At 36.1% G+C, this 16,219-nt stretch overlaps 1 protein-coding gene across 1 annotated transcript in view; it reads right to left on the bottom strand.

Annotated features, from left to right (window-relative positions):
- eIF2beta (eukaryotic translation initiation factor 2 subunit beta) overlaps nucleotides 1-16,219 on the bottom strand; it is a 176,734-nt gene that overhangs the window by 26,744 nt on the left and 133,771 nt on the right. Inside the window, exon 7 of the mRNA XM_090377660.1 lies at nucleotides 4,817-4,873. Coding sequence (XP_090233786.1) covers nucleotides 4,817-4,873 — 57 coding nt within the window. The remainder of the gene's footprint in view (nucleotides 1-4,816; nucleotides 4,874-16,219) is intronic.

Genomic DNA, 16,219 nt, shown 5'->3' with positions numbered 1-16,219 from the left:
GTGTGTTGAATAATATTTGAATTCTTTTTTTTTATTGAGTTTACAAATCCTTTTAGTGCTGTCATTGCGGGAGCACTGTCAGTGCAAATGCTGACACATGACTTCCATAATACACCATTCTTCTTCTTCCAGTCACATAGTTCCCCCGAGGAGCTGTTGTGGCCACCAACAAATTCCTTCAACTGCATCGATCATGTGCTATACAAGTGGCATCGCAAAATGTAATGCCCAAAAGTTCACTGATCCCATCCTTCCACCTAGTTGCAGGTCTTCCTTTAACAGCAGTTTTTGGAGTTGGTTTTGTTATGGTCTCTATGGCATCAGATAATGTGGTGGTAGGCCATTGCCTACCACATGGCTGGCTTTAATCATCATGCATCCCATCAGATCCTCTTGAAGAGGAAAGGTGTACAACAGAGCCCCGCTTAGTGCAGAAGGCTGATTACAACTGTTTTCCGCCTGGTTTTCAGAGGTCATTTATGTACATAAACAGATATATATTATTCATTAGATTCACACAAGTAGTTATTATATCTTCAGTCAACGAATTTATTCATAAGGTGACGCTATTAACCCTCTTCTTCCTTCTTCAATGTCTAATTAATGTCCAGTATTCCCACCTAATTATGTCAAATATATTTTAAAATAATTTTCTACTAAACCATAAAGTATGCAACGTTTCCTTACCATAAACATATTTTCATGTTGATTTGCACAGCATAACTTAACTCCCAATGAATACATTTCTTACATTTTAAACTATTTGAAGTAAATATTCCAAGATATTTACTTTGAAAATATCTTGGCTGGTTGTTCTTTCGGTGAGTTTTTTACAACAACAAAAAAAAATAATTGTCATTTTCGATAAATCTGACAAATGCTATTAATTGAACTTTCCTGCTAATATCTGTACAATTATCTACTTGCAATGCAAACAGTCACCCAAATTATTAATATTTCGATTAAATTGTCATTCAATATCATCAGCCATTTCTTTTATACACCTGCTAATTGTGTTGTTCGAAAGTGGTACTGTCGTTTTTTTTTCAGCTTCCTCTCCCAAAATACTTCTGATTACCTGGCATTTTAGTAAAACCAGACTTTCTGCAATTAGGCGAGATTTCCCCCCCCCCCCCCGACCCCTTTTTGCCAACAGTTTGGCTACTCAAAAGGCTTCTTAAGCTTTATCAGATATTTTAGCCTTACTATAAAATTCTGTACCTTCTTTTCTAGTAGAGCCCTGCAATCTTAAAATATTCCATAGTTTTGGGCAATAAATTCTCGTGTAAATGATACTGCAATTTACTAGCACCATTGATTCATTCGACAATTTTAAACCACATGCCAAGCATAAAGGTAGAGGACAATCTTGGGTATTAGTATACAAAAATCCCATCACCAAATAACCGTCATATTTATGACAACATGTTTTCTTTTTTGATGTTGATGGTTGCTCGTTTTTGTCATTTTCTCCAAGCTTGTTGTTTTTGCCTCTTCTCATTTCCTTTCACTAAATATTTATCCATTGCTAATAATTTCTAAACAAATTAAAGTTACTTCTAGAATGTATTAATACCTGTTCTATACGAATTAACTGAATATGACGTTTTAGCGATATAAAAACACAAAAAGTACTTTTGAAACACAAAGGAAATTTCTTACTATGCTGCTTACAAGTTGCACTTATACAACTGTAGGGTGCCTAGGAGAGTCTCTCAATTGATAAGAATGGCTGAATAAAGGTGAACAGATCTACTACTAGGAATCAAAATGTGATGTCTCATTGACCAATGGAAGGGGTGGGATTGGTGCAACTTAAATAAACAAATTTTTTATTTGAATTAATTTTTATTATAAAACTTGGATTTATTAATTTTTTTATTTGCATTTTTTGCGGAAAAACCAAAGCATATTCACGGCACACTAATGTGCTGAGGCATATAGGTTGAGAAATACTGCCTCATGCACCTCAATTAGATAACCTTGCAGGCGCCTAGTCTCCAGAAGCTGCAATTTGCAGAAGTTAAGCCTTTCTTGGTAACACCAACCCTTTCTTCCACTCACTAATCTCATTGCCCTTCTCTGTACTTGTTCAAGCAGCTCTACATCTTTCTTAAAATGAGGCCTCCAGACCTGTATAGAATACTCAAGGTGTGGTCTGATCATTGCCTCATACAAGGGGATAATCAGCTCCTTATCCCTGCTAGAAAAATTCCTATATATCATTGACAAGATGCCATTAGATATATTCTTGCAGACCATCTGCACTGCTCAGAAAACTTCATATCTGCCTGCACAATTACCCTGAGTACACAATTCTCCACTACCCTGAGGATAGTACTGCCCAGTTGATACGTTACTCCGGGGGTTACTGCTACCCATATGCAGTACTTTACATTTCGCAATGTTAAACTTAATTTGCCACCTCTTATCCCATCTGCTCAACTTTTCCAGATCCTGCTGCAGTAGCGTACCTTCATATCGTCTGCAAACTTAGACATTAACCCTGATATACCTTCATCAATATCACTGATAAACGCTGAAAACAACAATAGGCCCAACACCGTACACCCTGGGGGACTCCACTAATAATATTAGTCCATGAAGAGCAGTGTCCAGTGATGACCACTCTGTCTTCCCTCACTCAACCATCCTTTTATCCATTGTAGCAACTTGCCCTTAATGCCATACTGCTCCAATCTGTACAGTAGTCTTCCATGTGCTACGGTATCAAAATCTTTCCTAAAATCCAAGTATATGATATCAAAATTATTCTTTGCATCCAATTCCTTTGGGACCACATCATAATATCCAATCAATTTGTCAGACAAGACGTCCCCTTAACGAACCCATGCTGTGTCTGAACTATAACTACAGTGTTGTCTAGATGATCCTGCATTGCTTCCTTAAAGAGTGACTCCATTATTTTCCCTGGAACAGAAGTCAAACTAACTGGTCTGTAATTACTCGTGTCACCCTTTGATCCCCCTTTGTGAATTGGGAACACATTTGCACATCTCCAGTCCAAGGGGACCTTCCCTGAATCCAAGGAACCTTTCATAATTATGGCTAAGGGTCTGCTTACTTCTTTTGCTGCCTCATTTAATATAACTACATTTAATGTAACATTTGCCAATAACTGGCATCCCTTCTCCCTATTAATCCATAAAATAAAATAAATATTAGACCATAAAATAAATTTGTGCTAGCTATCAAATAAATTTTACTTTACATGACACAAAACACATTGCTTAAACACTAAACCATCAATTCACTGATTGTTGGGTGTTAAAATGCACAGGAAGGCAGGATGTTCAATTTCGCCTCTATTAATGACCTACCTACAACAAAAGCATGCTATGTTTCAGAGCTTAATATGCAGGTGTAATTACACATGTGTGTTTTTTGAAAACTGTGCACAGATACAATGATATGCAGCACATCACTCTTTGGTATTTTCTCTTGGGTTCGTCGATAGTCCAACTACCGGCATGATTAACTGCAGGTGACACTTCATAAGTTTTATAAAACATTAGACTGCCAAGTCAGTACACTGTGTTCTTTTAATTGCAAATTAGAAATAAATTTTATTAATTTATCCATTTTCTTAACCTTAGTGGAGTAACAATTTTATCAAGATAAGTTAGATGAGGGAGTAAAAACATAACAGTATCAAAAGTGACCCTTTTAACCATTACAGAAAACTTTGCAACAGATCTCATAACTGCGTGTTGCAGGCTGAAGTTAATTGTTGTTGGCTATAATTAATCAAGACTGACAGCTAGAAGTCACCCATTCTAGCTACCAATCCAGAGTGACAATGTGAACTCAATAAAGTTGCCAAGAAAAAGAAAGAAAAAAAAAAAAAAAGGAAGGAAAGGAGTTCATTCAGTGGCATAAAAAAAAAAAAATAAATAATAATAATATGTGCGCGCATTATATTGAAAATTAACACTCTTGGATTAAACTGTAAGAGTGGCTTTTAGAACACTTGAAATTTATAAAAATGGCACTTTAATAACAGAAAAAATAACAAATATAAAAAAAGTTGAACCTATTTGAAATTAAAGATCTGGGTTACCAAGTTTATTGTTATCAAAGAAAGTGGCAGTAAAAGCCAGTTTCTTAACATCAGTTGTTAGAAGGAGCAATAGCAATATACTACACTTTATGATATACCAAGATATACATTTGCTGATACACTACAACAGCAAACAAAAGAGCTATACCGAGTCAAGCTCAGAACCGTAAGTTTACAGGAGTTCACTCCCAACATATTTTACATATTGCTGGAGCTTGTTATTGCCAGTCACAAATGAGTTGCCCATTTTCTTCTTATAATTTACTGCATGACTCAGTTCTTGGAAAAATATCATGTTCAAATCAGCTTAGGTCACATAGCCAATTCATACTAGTAGCAAAGTTTTCCAGTGACTCTGAAACAGTCACAATCAATAATCTTGTAGTTCTGGCATTCCATAACCTGAATTATCATAATGAAACTTACATGCAATTAGGTTGGCAAAATGGAGACAGGTTAATATTTTTATTTCTAATTTGAAGCTACAAAAAGATGTGTTTGTTTGGCAGAATAATGTATCATGAAACTATCAATCACTATCTATTGCAGTTTACTGTACTCACATTACATTATCAATGTAACGTGAGTACTTTCACATTTGACTATGTGAAAATGGTGAAAAACAGAAAGCCACATGTACCTGAGCAGTCCTAAAATACTTCTATGCATATTTTTAATAGTATATATTATATATAAATCACATCTAGAAACAACATTATGCTCCTTTGATGTTACCTTGTTCCCAATTCAGCTAACAAAAAGGCCTGTAGATGTCGTGGCTGCCTATGTAACCTAAAAGTAAAAAAATAAACACTATTGTAATGAAAAAAAGTGACCGATTTTTAATCTATATTTTTGTAATAATTAGCATTTGACATATACTGAATGGCTATTTTATTAGGTGCATCACCTAATAATAGTCCAACTAGAAAACATCCGGCCTCTATTGGCCGGATGTTTTCTAGTTGGACTATTCTTGGTGCACTAGACACTGCTGCACATGAATACCTAGCAACTTGACAGTGGCTGTGAGAACTGCACCAACATGCCTTGCGTCAACTATCACTCTGTACTTGAAGACAGTATGACAGTGACTTTGGACATGCACATCCACACATATCCTTCATATCACACTAAATACTTTCTACAGCCTGGTATAGAGGCATATTGCACCACATCTTCCAAGGAATCCTCTGGCAGAGCAGAGTAAGCATTGCTTGGATGATGGTGTATATGTTATAAAGTGGCCACTTAATGCATATTGTGAACACAATTTAATCTCATAGTAACTTTGTCATTAAAATAGTTCCAAGTTTGGGCTAATTATACTATTATTGTGCAAAACAAATACAGTAGAACCTGGATCAGAAATTCCTGCATAAGTTTTCCCCTGTACCAGGTTTGATTTCTTAAGTCCCAATTTCAACTCTATATGTTGTAATGTATCATTTTCCTGCTTAAGAATTTCCCCGGGGAAAAGGTTTTTCCGCATAAAAAGTTTGTGATAAACAACACAGTGTATTATTATAATGACATTTTCCCACTTAATACATTTTTTAAATATAGAAATTATTTATTTTTAATATAAAACAATATAAACATTTGGTAATCAAACAAGTTAGTGTCAAGCATCATTTTAGTTCATAATAAACCACCAAAGTAGGTAGAAATGGCATCGTTTCTGTTATGTCTCATACTGTGAAAGCCTTCAACAACTAGTTGCCCTGAAATTGCACAACTTATTCTTGGTGGATACCACAACCACCCAGGGGTGATGGAGTGGTGGTATCTGCCAAGAATAGGTAGTGCAATTTCAGGGCAACTCTTTGTGAAGGCTTTCACAATATGAGACATAACAGAAACGATGCCATATCACCTACTTCGGTGGTTTACTACGAACTTGTTCGATTAGTGAATTTTCTGTAGTCTGAGGCTTTCAGCACTAAAACCTTTTTTGTATAAACAATTTAATATAATGGAAGTGACATATTGCAATTGTCTTTATCGATATCCATGATTGGATATGTCAACCATATTAAGAGTTAAGTTCTGATGGTTGTGAACAGTTCTGAATTATTTAGTGGACTGTTGCTCTGTCTTATTGTAATTGTGACCTTTTAAGGTGTGTTGAAACTCCAAAGGAGCTCATTCTTCCAACTTGGTAATGAGTTTAAGCAATTAGAAATCATCAGTTTAAAAATGCTTCCCATAGGTAGAGTAAAATATTTATAAATTCTGAAGTACTTAAAAATGATCTTTTACCTATGCATGTGTATATTTTCATTTTTATTTGTGTAGTTAATATTTCATACCCTTAGGTCATTTTCCCACATAAGTTCTAGACCTCCAGTCCCTTGGAAAAACTTATCCGGGTTCTACTGAAAAATTACAGGTTCTACTGTATCAAATTATGGAAATTACTCTGGTAATTATAAAAGCAGTTAGGTAGCATAATCACCTACTCTTCAGAGAACAGTCGAATGAAACTGAATAGCATGTTCCATTTCAGTTCTTCCTCTAGGTAGGGTTTTTCACTACTTATTCATAGTTCACTTTGCAAACAGTATAATTATAAACAATATATATAAAAATTAAATAACTTATTTTTTGCCTAAAAATAGCTCAAGACGCAAAGAACTGCTTTGAATGATAAAGATAGTAATAAAGAACCCGAGGTGCAATCAATGTAATAGTAAGTATTACTGAACAGCAATAGACAATTAATGGACAATATTAATAAGTAACAACTTATGCACACTATTCTTGTCACTTGTATGTTGTTTAGACTTTTGGTTCCATGGAATATCAATTACTTTTGTCACAGTGTGATGGTTCATGAAGTACCATATATGGTCTTCATTGTGTATTTTGTTCAAGTGTGTGTGTGAGGGGGGACAGTATGAGTATCGTGCAGGCTAAGTAACAAAAAAAAAAACTAAGTAACAAAGGGAAACCCAAACCTCCACCCAAGACTAGCTTGGGATTACCATGCCTTGACTGAAGAGATCTTCAATCTTTTTTTTTTTTTGGTTTTTTTAGGAGCATTAGCAACTAAGGCCATATTGCTTTGGAATATGCGGTGGTCATTCTCTGACCTTTCCGCATCCTCCGTATTTGGTGGTGACGGGCTCGAACCCAGGTCTAATCAAGAAGCGTGTGCTACGCACTGCTGCTCCTTCCCACCTGGCTACGGAGACGCCAGAGATCTTCAATCAAAGCTACAGTTAGTCCAAAGAGAATTCCTCCAATTTCCAATGAGATTCAAACCCAGAACTCTCCAAATCAATGACAAGTAACAAACCCATTATGCTGCCATGGAGGATAAATATAAGGTGTGACAAAAAGTTTAGGAACTGACTTTGCATCTTCAAATTGAACAGTCATAATGAGTTGCGACACCTGGTGACTTATCTGGACATAGTAACACATTAATCACCCATTTACCTGTAGTCAGTCCGAATTCAGCTTGCATTGAAGGTGTTTTATTTGTTTCGTTGCAGTTTAAAATAAGTGATTTTACTGAGTAGCAAATCTGCAAAAAATTTGTATCAAATTATGGAAAAGTGCAAGAGAAACCCACAGAATGTTAAAAACACTTTCAAAGAATATGCTCTCCATTGTTCAAAGACTTTTTAGTGGTTCACAAAGTATAAAGAGGACTGCTTGTCAATTGAAGATGATCCTCACTCTGGTCACCATTAGCAACTAAGGCTATATTATTCAATAACTTGTGTGTTTGTGATCTGATTAGGAGTGAGTAACATTTCACTATTAGCAAAGTTGCTATTGAATTGAGTATTTCTTATGAATATGTCAATCAATTTTAACACAAAATTTGAGAACGAGATGCATTTTAGCCAAGTTTGTGCCTCACATCCTCGCTGATGATCACAGAGAACAGCAAGTTCTTTTATGTTAAGATCTTTGTCAACTTGCTACTAGTTGACCCACATTTGTATCTTCCATCATACTGGCAACAGATTGTGGGTGTATGGCTGTGACCAAGAAACAAATGGTCCTTTCCAATTTCCTGAAAAAAGAAAATAAAAAATTCAATCAAACGTGAAGATCATGATATTTTTTACTCACAGGGTATTATTGTTCATTATGAATTTGTTCTACATGGTCAAACAATGAACCAGGAATACTACAAAACAATTCTATGGTAATTTTGTGAAGCTGTTCAGAGAAAATGGTCAGGAAAGTGGGCTTTGAAGAAATTAAAACTTGCATCATGAACACCACAAGACAATCTGCAATTTCTATTCAACAATTTCTTGTGAAGCACTCCATCACTGTGGTCCCCAATCTGTAATACCAAATAGAAATAGCATTTTTTGGGTATTTAAAGTCCCCTTGAAAGGTCATAGATTTGCAAAGATTGAGAAATTATTCAGAAAATGACACAGGAATTATTAGCAATTCCAAAAGAAACTACCAGGAATATTTCTCTTCCAGATGTTTCAAAAATATAATCAGGGTATCTTCTTTATTTACCAGTTCAGGTCCTAAACTTTTTGATCACACCTAGTATCTGCCAGAAAAAATGCTTGTGTTTCCATTTTAAACAGGTTCAAGTACTTATATTTGATTTTCATTATTCATTTTTGGAGTGCTTCCCTCTTGCAAACTTCAGTTTGTTTCAAATTATAGCAAATAGTGAAATGATACTATGCACTAACTGCAATATGCAATTTCCATAGCTTATAGATTTCTGCCAGTAAACATAAGATGTATAACCGTAGTAAATTATAAAAAATAGTACTTTCTGTACCTTGAGCACTTTTATAGCTTAGAAAGTAGCAAAACAACAATTATAAGGCAAAAATGTAGGAATGAAATAACAAATGTGTATCTAGTCAGGTAACACAAGTTTCTAATACCCATCCCTTCAGCAACCCTGAAAAGAGAGATTTAAGCATAAAGAAAAGGAAAATAACAAAGAGTGAGAAATTGGGAAATTTACAAAAAAAAAAAAAAATAAAATAAAAAAAATATATATATATATATATATATATCCAATAATTCAAAATAAAACAAAATACAATAAAACATAAGCCAGTAGTATGGCAAAAACTGTAGAGCGAAAATTTAACATAAAAATAACGTAAAACAAAATAAACCAACAGGGAATGGGAAGTAAAGGTAATAAGACACAAACAGTAGCCGAAAATCCCCTATATAATTTCGCACATTAAATCAAATTAATAAAACCGATATAAAATTTAAAACAATGCCAATTATATGATAATTTAGCAGTATCCCCCTCGTAAGGTACCAGTTCCGAAAAACATGAAATATCACCAAAAATGGGGTTAAAAGAAGAAAGGAGAAAACAAAATATCAAAATAATAGACAGACCACCATGCCCCATATCGACAGAGGACCACAAGGCTAATAATAGTCATGGAATCGCTGCATTTCAATCGCAATACAAATCTTTGATCTTTTCCCCTTTAATAATGGTCATTCCATGACCATTATTAGCCTTGTGGGCCACTGTTGATATGGAGCATGATGGTCAGATGTGCATTTTGCTGCCTCTAATGATAGCTTAATATTTATTTATTTATATTTTCTTAATTTTTAAGCTATTATTTATATATATATATTAACACTGTTAACTGATTTCAAAACTAAAGAGGTAACCACTGAAATAACATTATGATGCCATACCATCCCCATATTTCAAGCACTACAGTTTCAATTATCTACAGACTCTTCACAAATATTCATTTACCACTGTATAATACATCAAGTAAATTATTTCATGTTAAGGTCAAAACTAGAAAAGGGAATTAAAATTTGAATTTAATATATAAAATTAATAGAAAATAATGGCAATGAGCGTGAAACAATAACATCTATGCTGTTACCACTAAAAACAAAAAATTTAAAGAATTTATTAGAATTAAAACCAATGTGGTTGTACTGCATTGAGTACAACAATCTTTTGCCAACTGTCTGAGATACATTCCTGAAAACTATTTTGTTCAGCAAGACAAAGATCCCATAGAAAATAGAGGGCTAAGGAAGACAAATATGGCAAAATTTATAAAAAACACAGTAAACTTCACTTTCCATTTATAAAACATATCAACAATAATAGACTAGCCCATACAATAGGGCGGAAAAATTTATAAAAAACAACAAAAAAAAAAAAAAAAAAGCACATTTACACACACAAATGAACCACTGGCATAGAGCAACAAATATCATCATGTTCTCTTATTTAAAACGACCACCAAATATGGAGGATGTGGAAAGGTCATGGAATGACCACCGCATGTCCTGGAGCAATATAGCCTTAGTTGCTAATGCTCCTAAAAACCAAATAACAAACATCTTATTTAAAATGACTGGGACTGACTACATATATGAGAGGCATTCAATGAATTAACATTAGTATTAGAAAAGGCACACAATGCAAGAAAAGCAAGCATATGCAGCATTGGCCAAAAAAAAAAAATCTCCTATTTCACTCATCTATTCACTCAAAATGCTCATCTTGCTCAGCCTTAAATTTATTTAGGCTATCAACTTCCACAACGATAGATAGAAGTTTGTTCTATAAAACACAAATTTCCGCACATCTATTCTACAACTGTCTTTCCTCAGTTTTAATCTATGCCCCCCCCCCTCGGGTTCTTAATCTGAGCAAGAGGAAGAATCCCATTAGCACTGAGCTTGCTCAACCCCTTCAAGGCCTTATACACCTTAATCAGATCACCTTGCATGTGCCAGGCCAGCCACTGCAATTTGCAGAACATAAGCCAATCTAAGTAAGAGTACCCCTTTGTTCCCCTCACCAATCTTGTTGCCCTTCTTTGTAACTTTACTTGCAACTCTACATCCTTCCTAAAATGAGGCCTGACCATTGCCTTATACAATGGGATAATCACCTCCTTGTCCCTGCTAGCAAAATTCCTATATATCATTGACAAGACTCCATGACCTGCTCTGGTAGCCCATCTGCACTGCTCAGCAAACTTCATATCTGACTGCACAATTACCCTCAGGTTTTTTCACTCTCCACTTCCCTGAGTTTGGTACCACACAGTTGGTACGTTTCTCTTGGATTACTGCTACCCATATGCAGTACTTTGAATTTGCCGATGTTAAATTTCTGTTGCCACTTCTCAGCCCATTTGCCCAACTTATCTAGATCCATTTGCAGTAGCATACTGTCCTTACTGTCATTAACAACACTGCCAACCTTTGTATCATCTGCAAACTTGGACAATAGGCCTGATATACCCTCATCAATATCATGATGAATACACAAAACAATAATGAACTTCATAACCCTGGGGAACTCCACTAATAACATTAGTCCATGAAGAGCAGCGTCCATTTATTACCACTCTGTCTTCTCCCACTCAACCATCCCTTTATCCATTGTAGCAACTTGCCCTTAATGCCATACTGCTCCAATTTGTACAGCAGTCTTCCATGTGCAACAGTATCAAAAGCTTTCCTGAAATCAAAGTATATATCAAAATTATTTTTTGCATCCAGTTCCTTTGTGACCACATCACAGTATCCAATCAAATTGGTCAGACAAGACCTCCCTTTAACAAATCCATGCTGTGTCTTAACTTCTATTGCAGTCTAGTCAAGATGATCCTGCAATGTTTCTTTAACCAGTGACTCCATTATTTTCCCCACAACACAAGTTAAACTAACAGGTCTATAGCTACTTGTGTCACCTTTTTAAACCACTTTTTGAATTGGGGATACATTTGCACACCTCCAATCCATGGGGGCCTCTCCTGCATCTAAGAAAGATTTCATAATTATGGCTAAGGGTTTGCTAATTATCTACCTAAGGTAATTCCCATTGTTATATTTCAATGAGTCATGATTTATCATATTCCTCCATATCTCAATTTGAATTATACTAATTTTGATCCCATTATGTTTTCAGGTTGTGCTACCGTAACAGAAAAATGACATCTGTATCAAATTATGGATTTGCTGAAATTAGAGCATTGTTCAGTCATCAAGTTTCTCTCCAAAGAAGGAAATGGGCCAAAGGCCATTCATGAAAGAATGGTGGCTGAGTATGGCAATAGTGTGCCTTCAGAGTACCAGGTGAAACCAATTAAAGTGGGGTAGGGTCCACCGAAGATAATCCACGACCACGAATGCCTGTGACAAGCAACCACTCCAGAAATGTGCCAGGCTGTGGAAACTTGTGCTGCATGAGAGATGTTTAAAGGTGTCCCAAATCTCTAGGAAATGTGACATATCTGAGTAACAGTTATAACCATACTCCATAAACGTTTGGGGATGACTAAGGTTGGTGCAAGGTGAGTCCCCAGATTTCTGACCCCTCAACAGAAGCAATTCAGACTTTCATCTCCAGAATTGTTGTGGGTGATGAAACATGGGCTCATCACTGATATCAAGCAAGAATCAATGCAATGGAAGCACAAGGATTCTCCCCCAACCCAAAAAATTTCAGACACAAACTTCAGCTGGAAAAATTATGGCCATCATTTTTGGGATGCTGAGGGAATTTTATATATTTACTACTTGGAACACAAGCAGACAGTCACTGGTTAGTCATATGCATCTCTACTGGTACAACCTAAGGGTTGTCATAAAAGAAAAATGCCATGAAAAACTTTCCATAGGTGTACTACTACTTCACAACAATGCACCAGTGCACTGTAGGGGTACTGATTACGTCATGTGCTGATGCTATGTAAGCTGCTACATTACTCACGCTTGGTACAATGGTGGGGGCGTTGAATCATTTTGCGTCGCATTTTCATGGTGATTTTTGTTAATCCACGGACACAAGTTACTTCCATGTGAAAACTGCCTGGGCCATGCCTAAAGAAGTTTCACTTCAAAAAGTAACATGTGATGTCTTGGTGGTTGTTATATTTAGGTGGCACCTGTGTTCTGTCTGTCTGTATAATGATGAAGGTAAGATGACATATATGTGGGGGAGTGTTCTGTTATGTGCTATTATTCGTTCTGCTCCTAAATAGATTAAAAAAAAAGTGTGACTGTGTAAATGTAATTATGACAGGTGTGCAATTGGGCTGAGTGCATGTGAGTGTGTTGTTCTAACAGTCCCCCCCCATTTGTTTCAGTGGGGCAAATTATTAGGAAACGTCCCTGTCTTGTTAACATCATGTCCCCTGATCTGAGGCATGGTGTGGGATTACTAACAGATAAGCACTGCATGTCCGCAGTGTTATCTTCTTCCCCTGGCCCTACGACTTTATTCCCCTACAATCCCTCTTTCCCTTCCCCCACTCCCAACAAAAAATCTTTCTGTTCTTGACAGTTTCTACCTGTGGAGGATGGTCTCCTCCCACAGGAGTGTCTCTCTAGCCCTTTAACTTCCCATTTCCAGGTGGAATCTTCCTATCATCCACCTTCTTTATCTTCATCTGTTTCTCCCCTTCCCCTGTCATCTCATTCCCCTTTTCACTTTCCCGAGGGTCTCCCCCCCCAGCAAGCAGCTCAGGGTTCACACAACCATATACCTTTCTGTTCCCTACTACATTGGACTTGCCTCCTCAGGGCAGTGAATGGGTAATACTATGGGCAGTGAATGGCTAACACTATACTATGTAGGCCAACACTAAAACTCAACTATCTCTGGCCTTTGCAGAGTTTGTACTGAGAATACAAACACAAGAGTTTGGAGGGTGGGATACCTGGTGCCACTTGACAATCAGAGTAAGATTTAAAGGGATAAAATGCACTTAACTGCAAGGGAAGCCAGAATATTTGCTGATACTGTACATGTTATACTCCCCAAAAATTCTGCATCTCTTATGTCTGAGTTACACTATATCTCTGATATCCCTATGACTGCATTTGATGACTTAACCATACTTCAAATTTATTTACTATGCTACTAGCATTAGTGTCTATGGAAGAATACATACACCTGTTTTTTACTCTTAATAAACTTAACACAGCCCATGTAATCCCTGACAACCTTCTTGCCACATGCTGCATGTTCCAATAGAAGCAGTGCAAGGACCACTTACACCTTTACTTGTGGCTGCTGTTGATCTAGTAGTCTGTGCCCATTTTCCAATCCACCTAACACTGCTTAAAAGTATCAGCAAATATTCTGGCTTCCTTTGAAGTTAAGTGCATTTTATCCCTTTAAACTGGAGAGACTGTAAATAGTCTTCAGTTTACAGGCAGAGGACCCTGGGCTGAAATGATTGACAAACTCATCACAGTTTCGTAACAACCAAATCATGTTCTGTGCAGAATCGCACAGTTTCAAATTTAATCCTAACTCGTGACCTTTTCTCTTTAGCATCACATATCACGTACCACCTTTATCACCTTTTGTGTCCTTAAATTATGACAATTGCTCTATAATATCATCAACTTTTGTTGATGATATTATAGAGCAATAAACCAAATTTTATTTCCCATTTCTCTGACAATAGATTCACCCTATCTTCTGTGGGACCAGCACATGGTCCCACAGAAGGTAGGACAGTATGATCCTTCACATGCTACAGTGAAGGATCATACTGTCTTCTGTTGCACGAGTGCAGCATCCAGCATTTCCTGGTCAGCTCAGCTTGAATGTCCCTCTTTTTAATTTCTTTCTTCAAGCCCTCATATAAAACCATTATACTCTGCAACAAAAGCACAGATTTCCCCTTGGCCATATCATGCCTCACTACAGATTAACTCCACAAAAAGGCCAAAATTATCACAACAAATGTAGCTATGATTTGCAATAGAACTACCATAGCCAGGCATCCACTACTTTGGCTCCTGCTCAAAGCAGTAAGGGCAAAAGCATTACCACTTTTTGCCTTGCCACTTTTGTTTAAGGCAAGGTTCTAAGAGGTAAAAGTATAGCAATGCATGCTATTACCAGATTTTTTTCCCCCTATTACATGCAATGTTATAACAATTTTAAATAACAATCCTTTCTAATTTCTTCCAGAAAACTACAAAAAAAAAAAAGCCAACCTATGTGATTAGAACATTAAAGCTACATATTTAGAACAATTAAAATACTTCAATCACTATACAGAGGTGATGTTGTTGTTTGTTTGGTTTTTAGGAGCATTAGCAACTAAGGCCATATTGCTCCAAGGATATGCGGTGGTCATTCCCTGACCTTTCCGCATCCTCCATATTTAGTGGTCACAGAGGTGATGTACAACTCTACAAGTTTATAATTAGAAGATATGATATTCACAACAAAATCATCACGTCAGATGGGAGTGCTCTATGAATATCAGTAAGCCATAACTTACTAATCTTTTTTAGGATTTCTTGCTGTTATTATAATTTATATAACACACTAGCATCTAAGGCCATATACATCTGCTTCATAACATGTTTTTGACATGTCTGCTTGAAGATAGTTACACAAGTAGATGCACTTTATGCAAAGTGTGCCAAAAGGCATTTTCATTTAAAAATATCTAAAATATATTTTCAGTTTAAAAGCATTCACAGTTGTATTCATTACAATGATAAAATAAATAATGATGTTACAAAGTGAACAATTTTAAATTATTTCTAGCCTATTAATTAATAAAACAGTGAATGGTCTACTTTATACTAAAGCAAACCGATGCAACTTTTTCTGGATGCAGTCATTCCAGGATTAAGGAATATTACCTGAAAACTTTTGTTCAGGTTATGAAGGCAACAGGCTAAAACAAATTTTGAAAAAAGACGGAACAATCTGATATGGTGAAGAACAAGTCATCTATAAAAATTTTTAGCTAGAATTTATTTCTAATATCCCCAGATTACACATGTAGACAGGGAAAATTGCAACTGCAAGTTCAAGACTGTTCAGGAATTTCCTGTCTTTCATTCACAGGAATTCATTAAAGGAAGACATCCTCCTCAAGGATCAAAAAAGGTTCCTGGCTTGATGAAATAGTATGCCCTGGTTACTATCACTTACCACCCCTCCCAACCTTTGTACCAAACATGAACATCAAATTTGGTATTCTTTCTTGAATGCCATTAACGAATATCAGCCACAATAAGAAATCCAGGAATGAACCCTGATCCCTGCTCACTCAAAGTAACAGCCATTTATAACAATTCTGGCTCACATTATTTAAACAACTTATTATCCACTTTTCAAACAATTCAAAAGATGTTCCTGTA

This window comes from Mastigoproctus giganteus, chromosome 7, assembly GCF_048544385.1.
Source record: "Mastigoproctus giganteus isolate SK-2022 chromosome 7, ASM4854438v1, whole genome shotgun sequence".
Taxonomy (NCBI): domain Eukaryota; kingdom Metazoa; phylum Arthropoda; class Arachnida; order Uropygi; family Thelyphonidae; genus Mastigoproctus; species Mastigoproctus giganteus.
The sequence above is the reverse complement of the archived record's forward strand: the minus strand, read 5'-3'. Positions and strand labels throughout refer to the sequence as shown.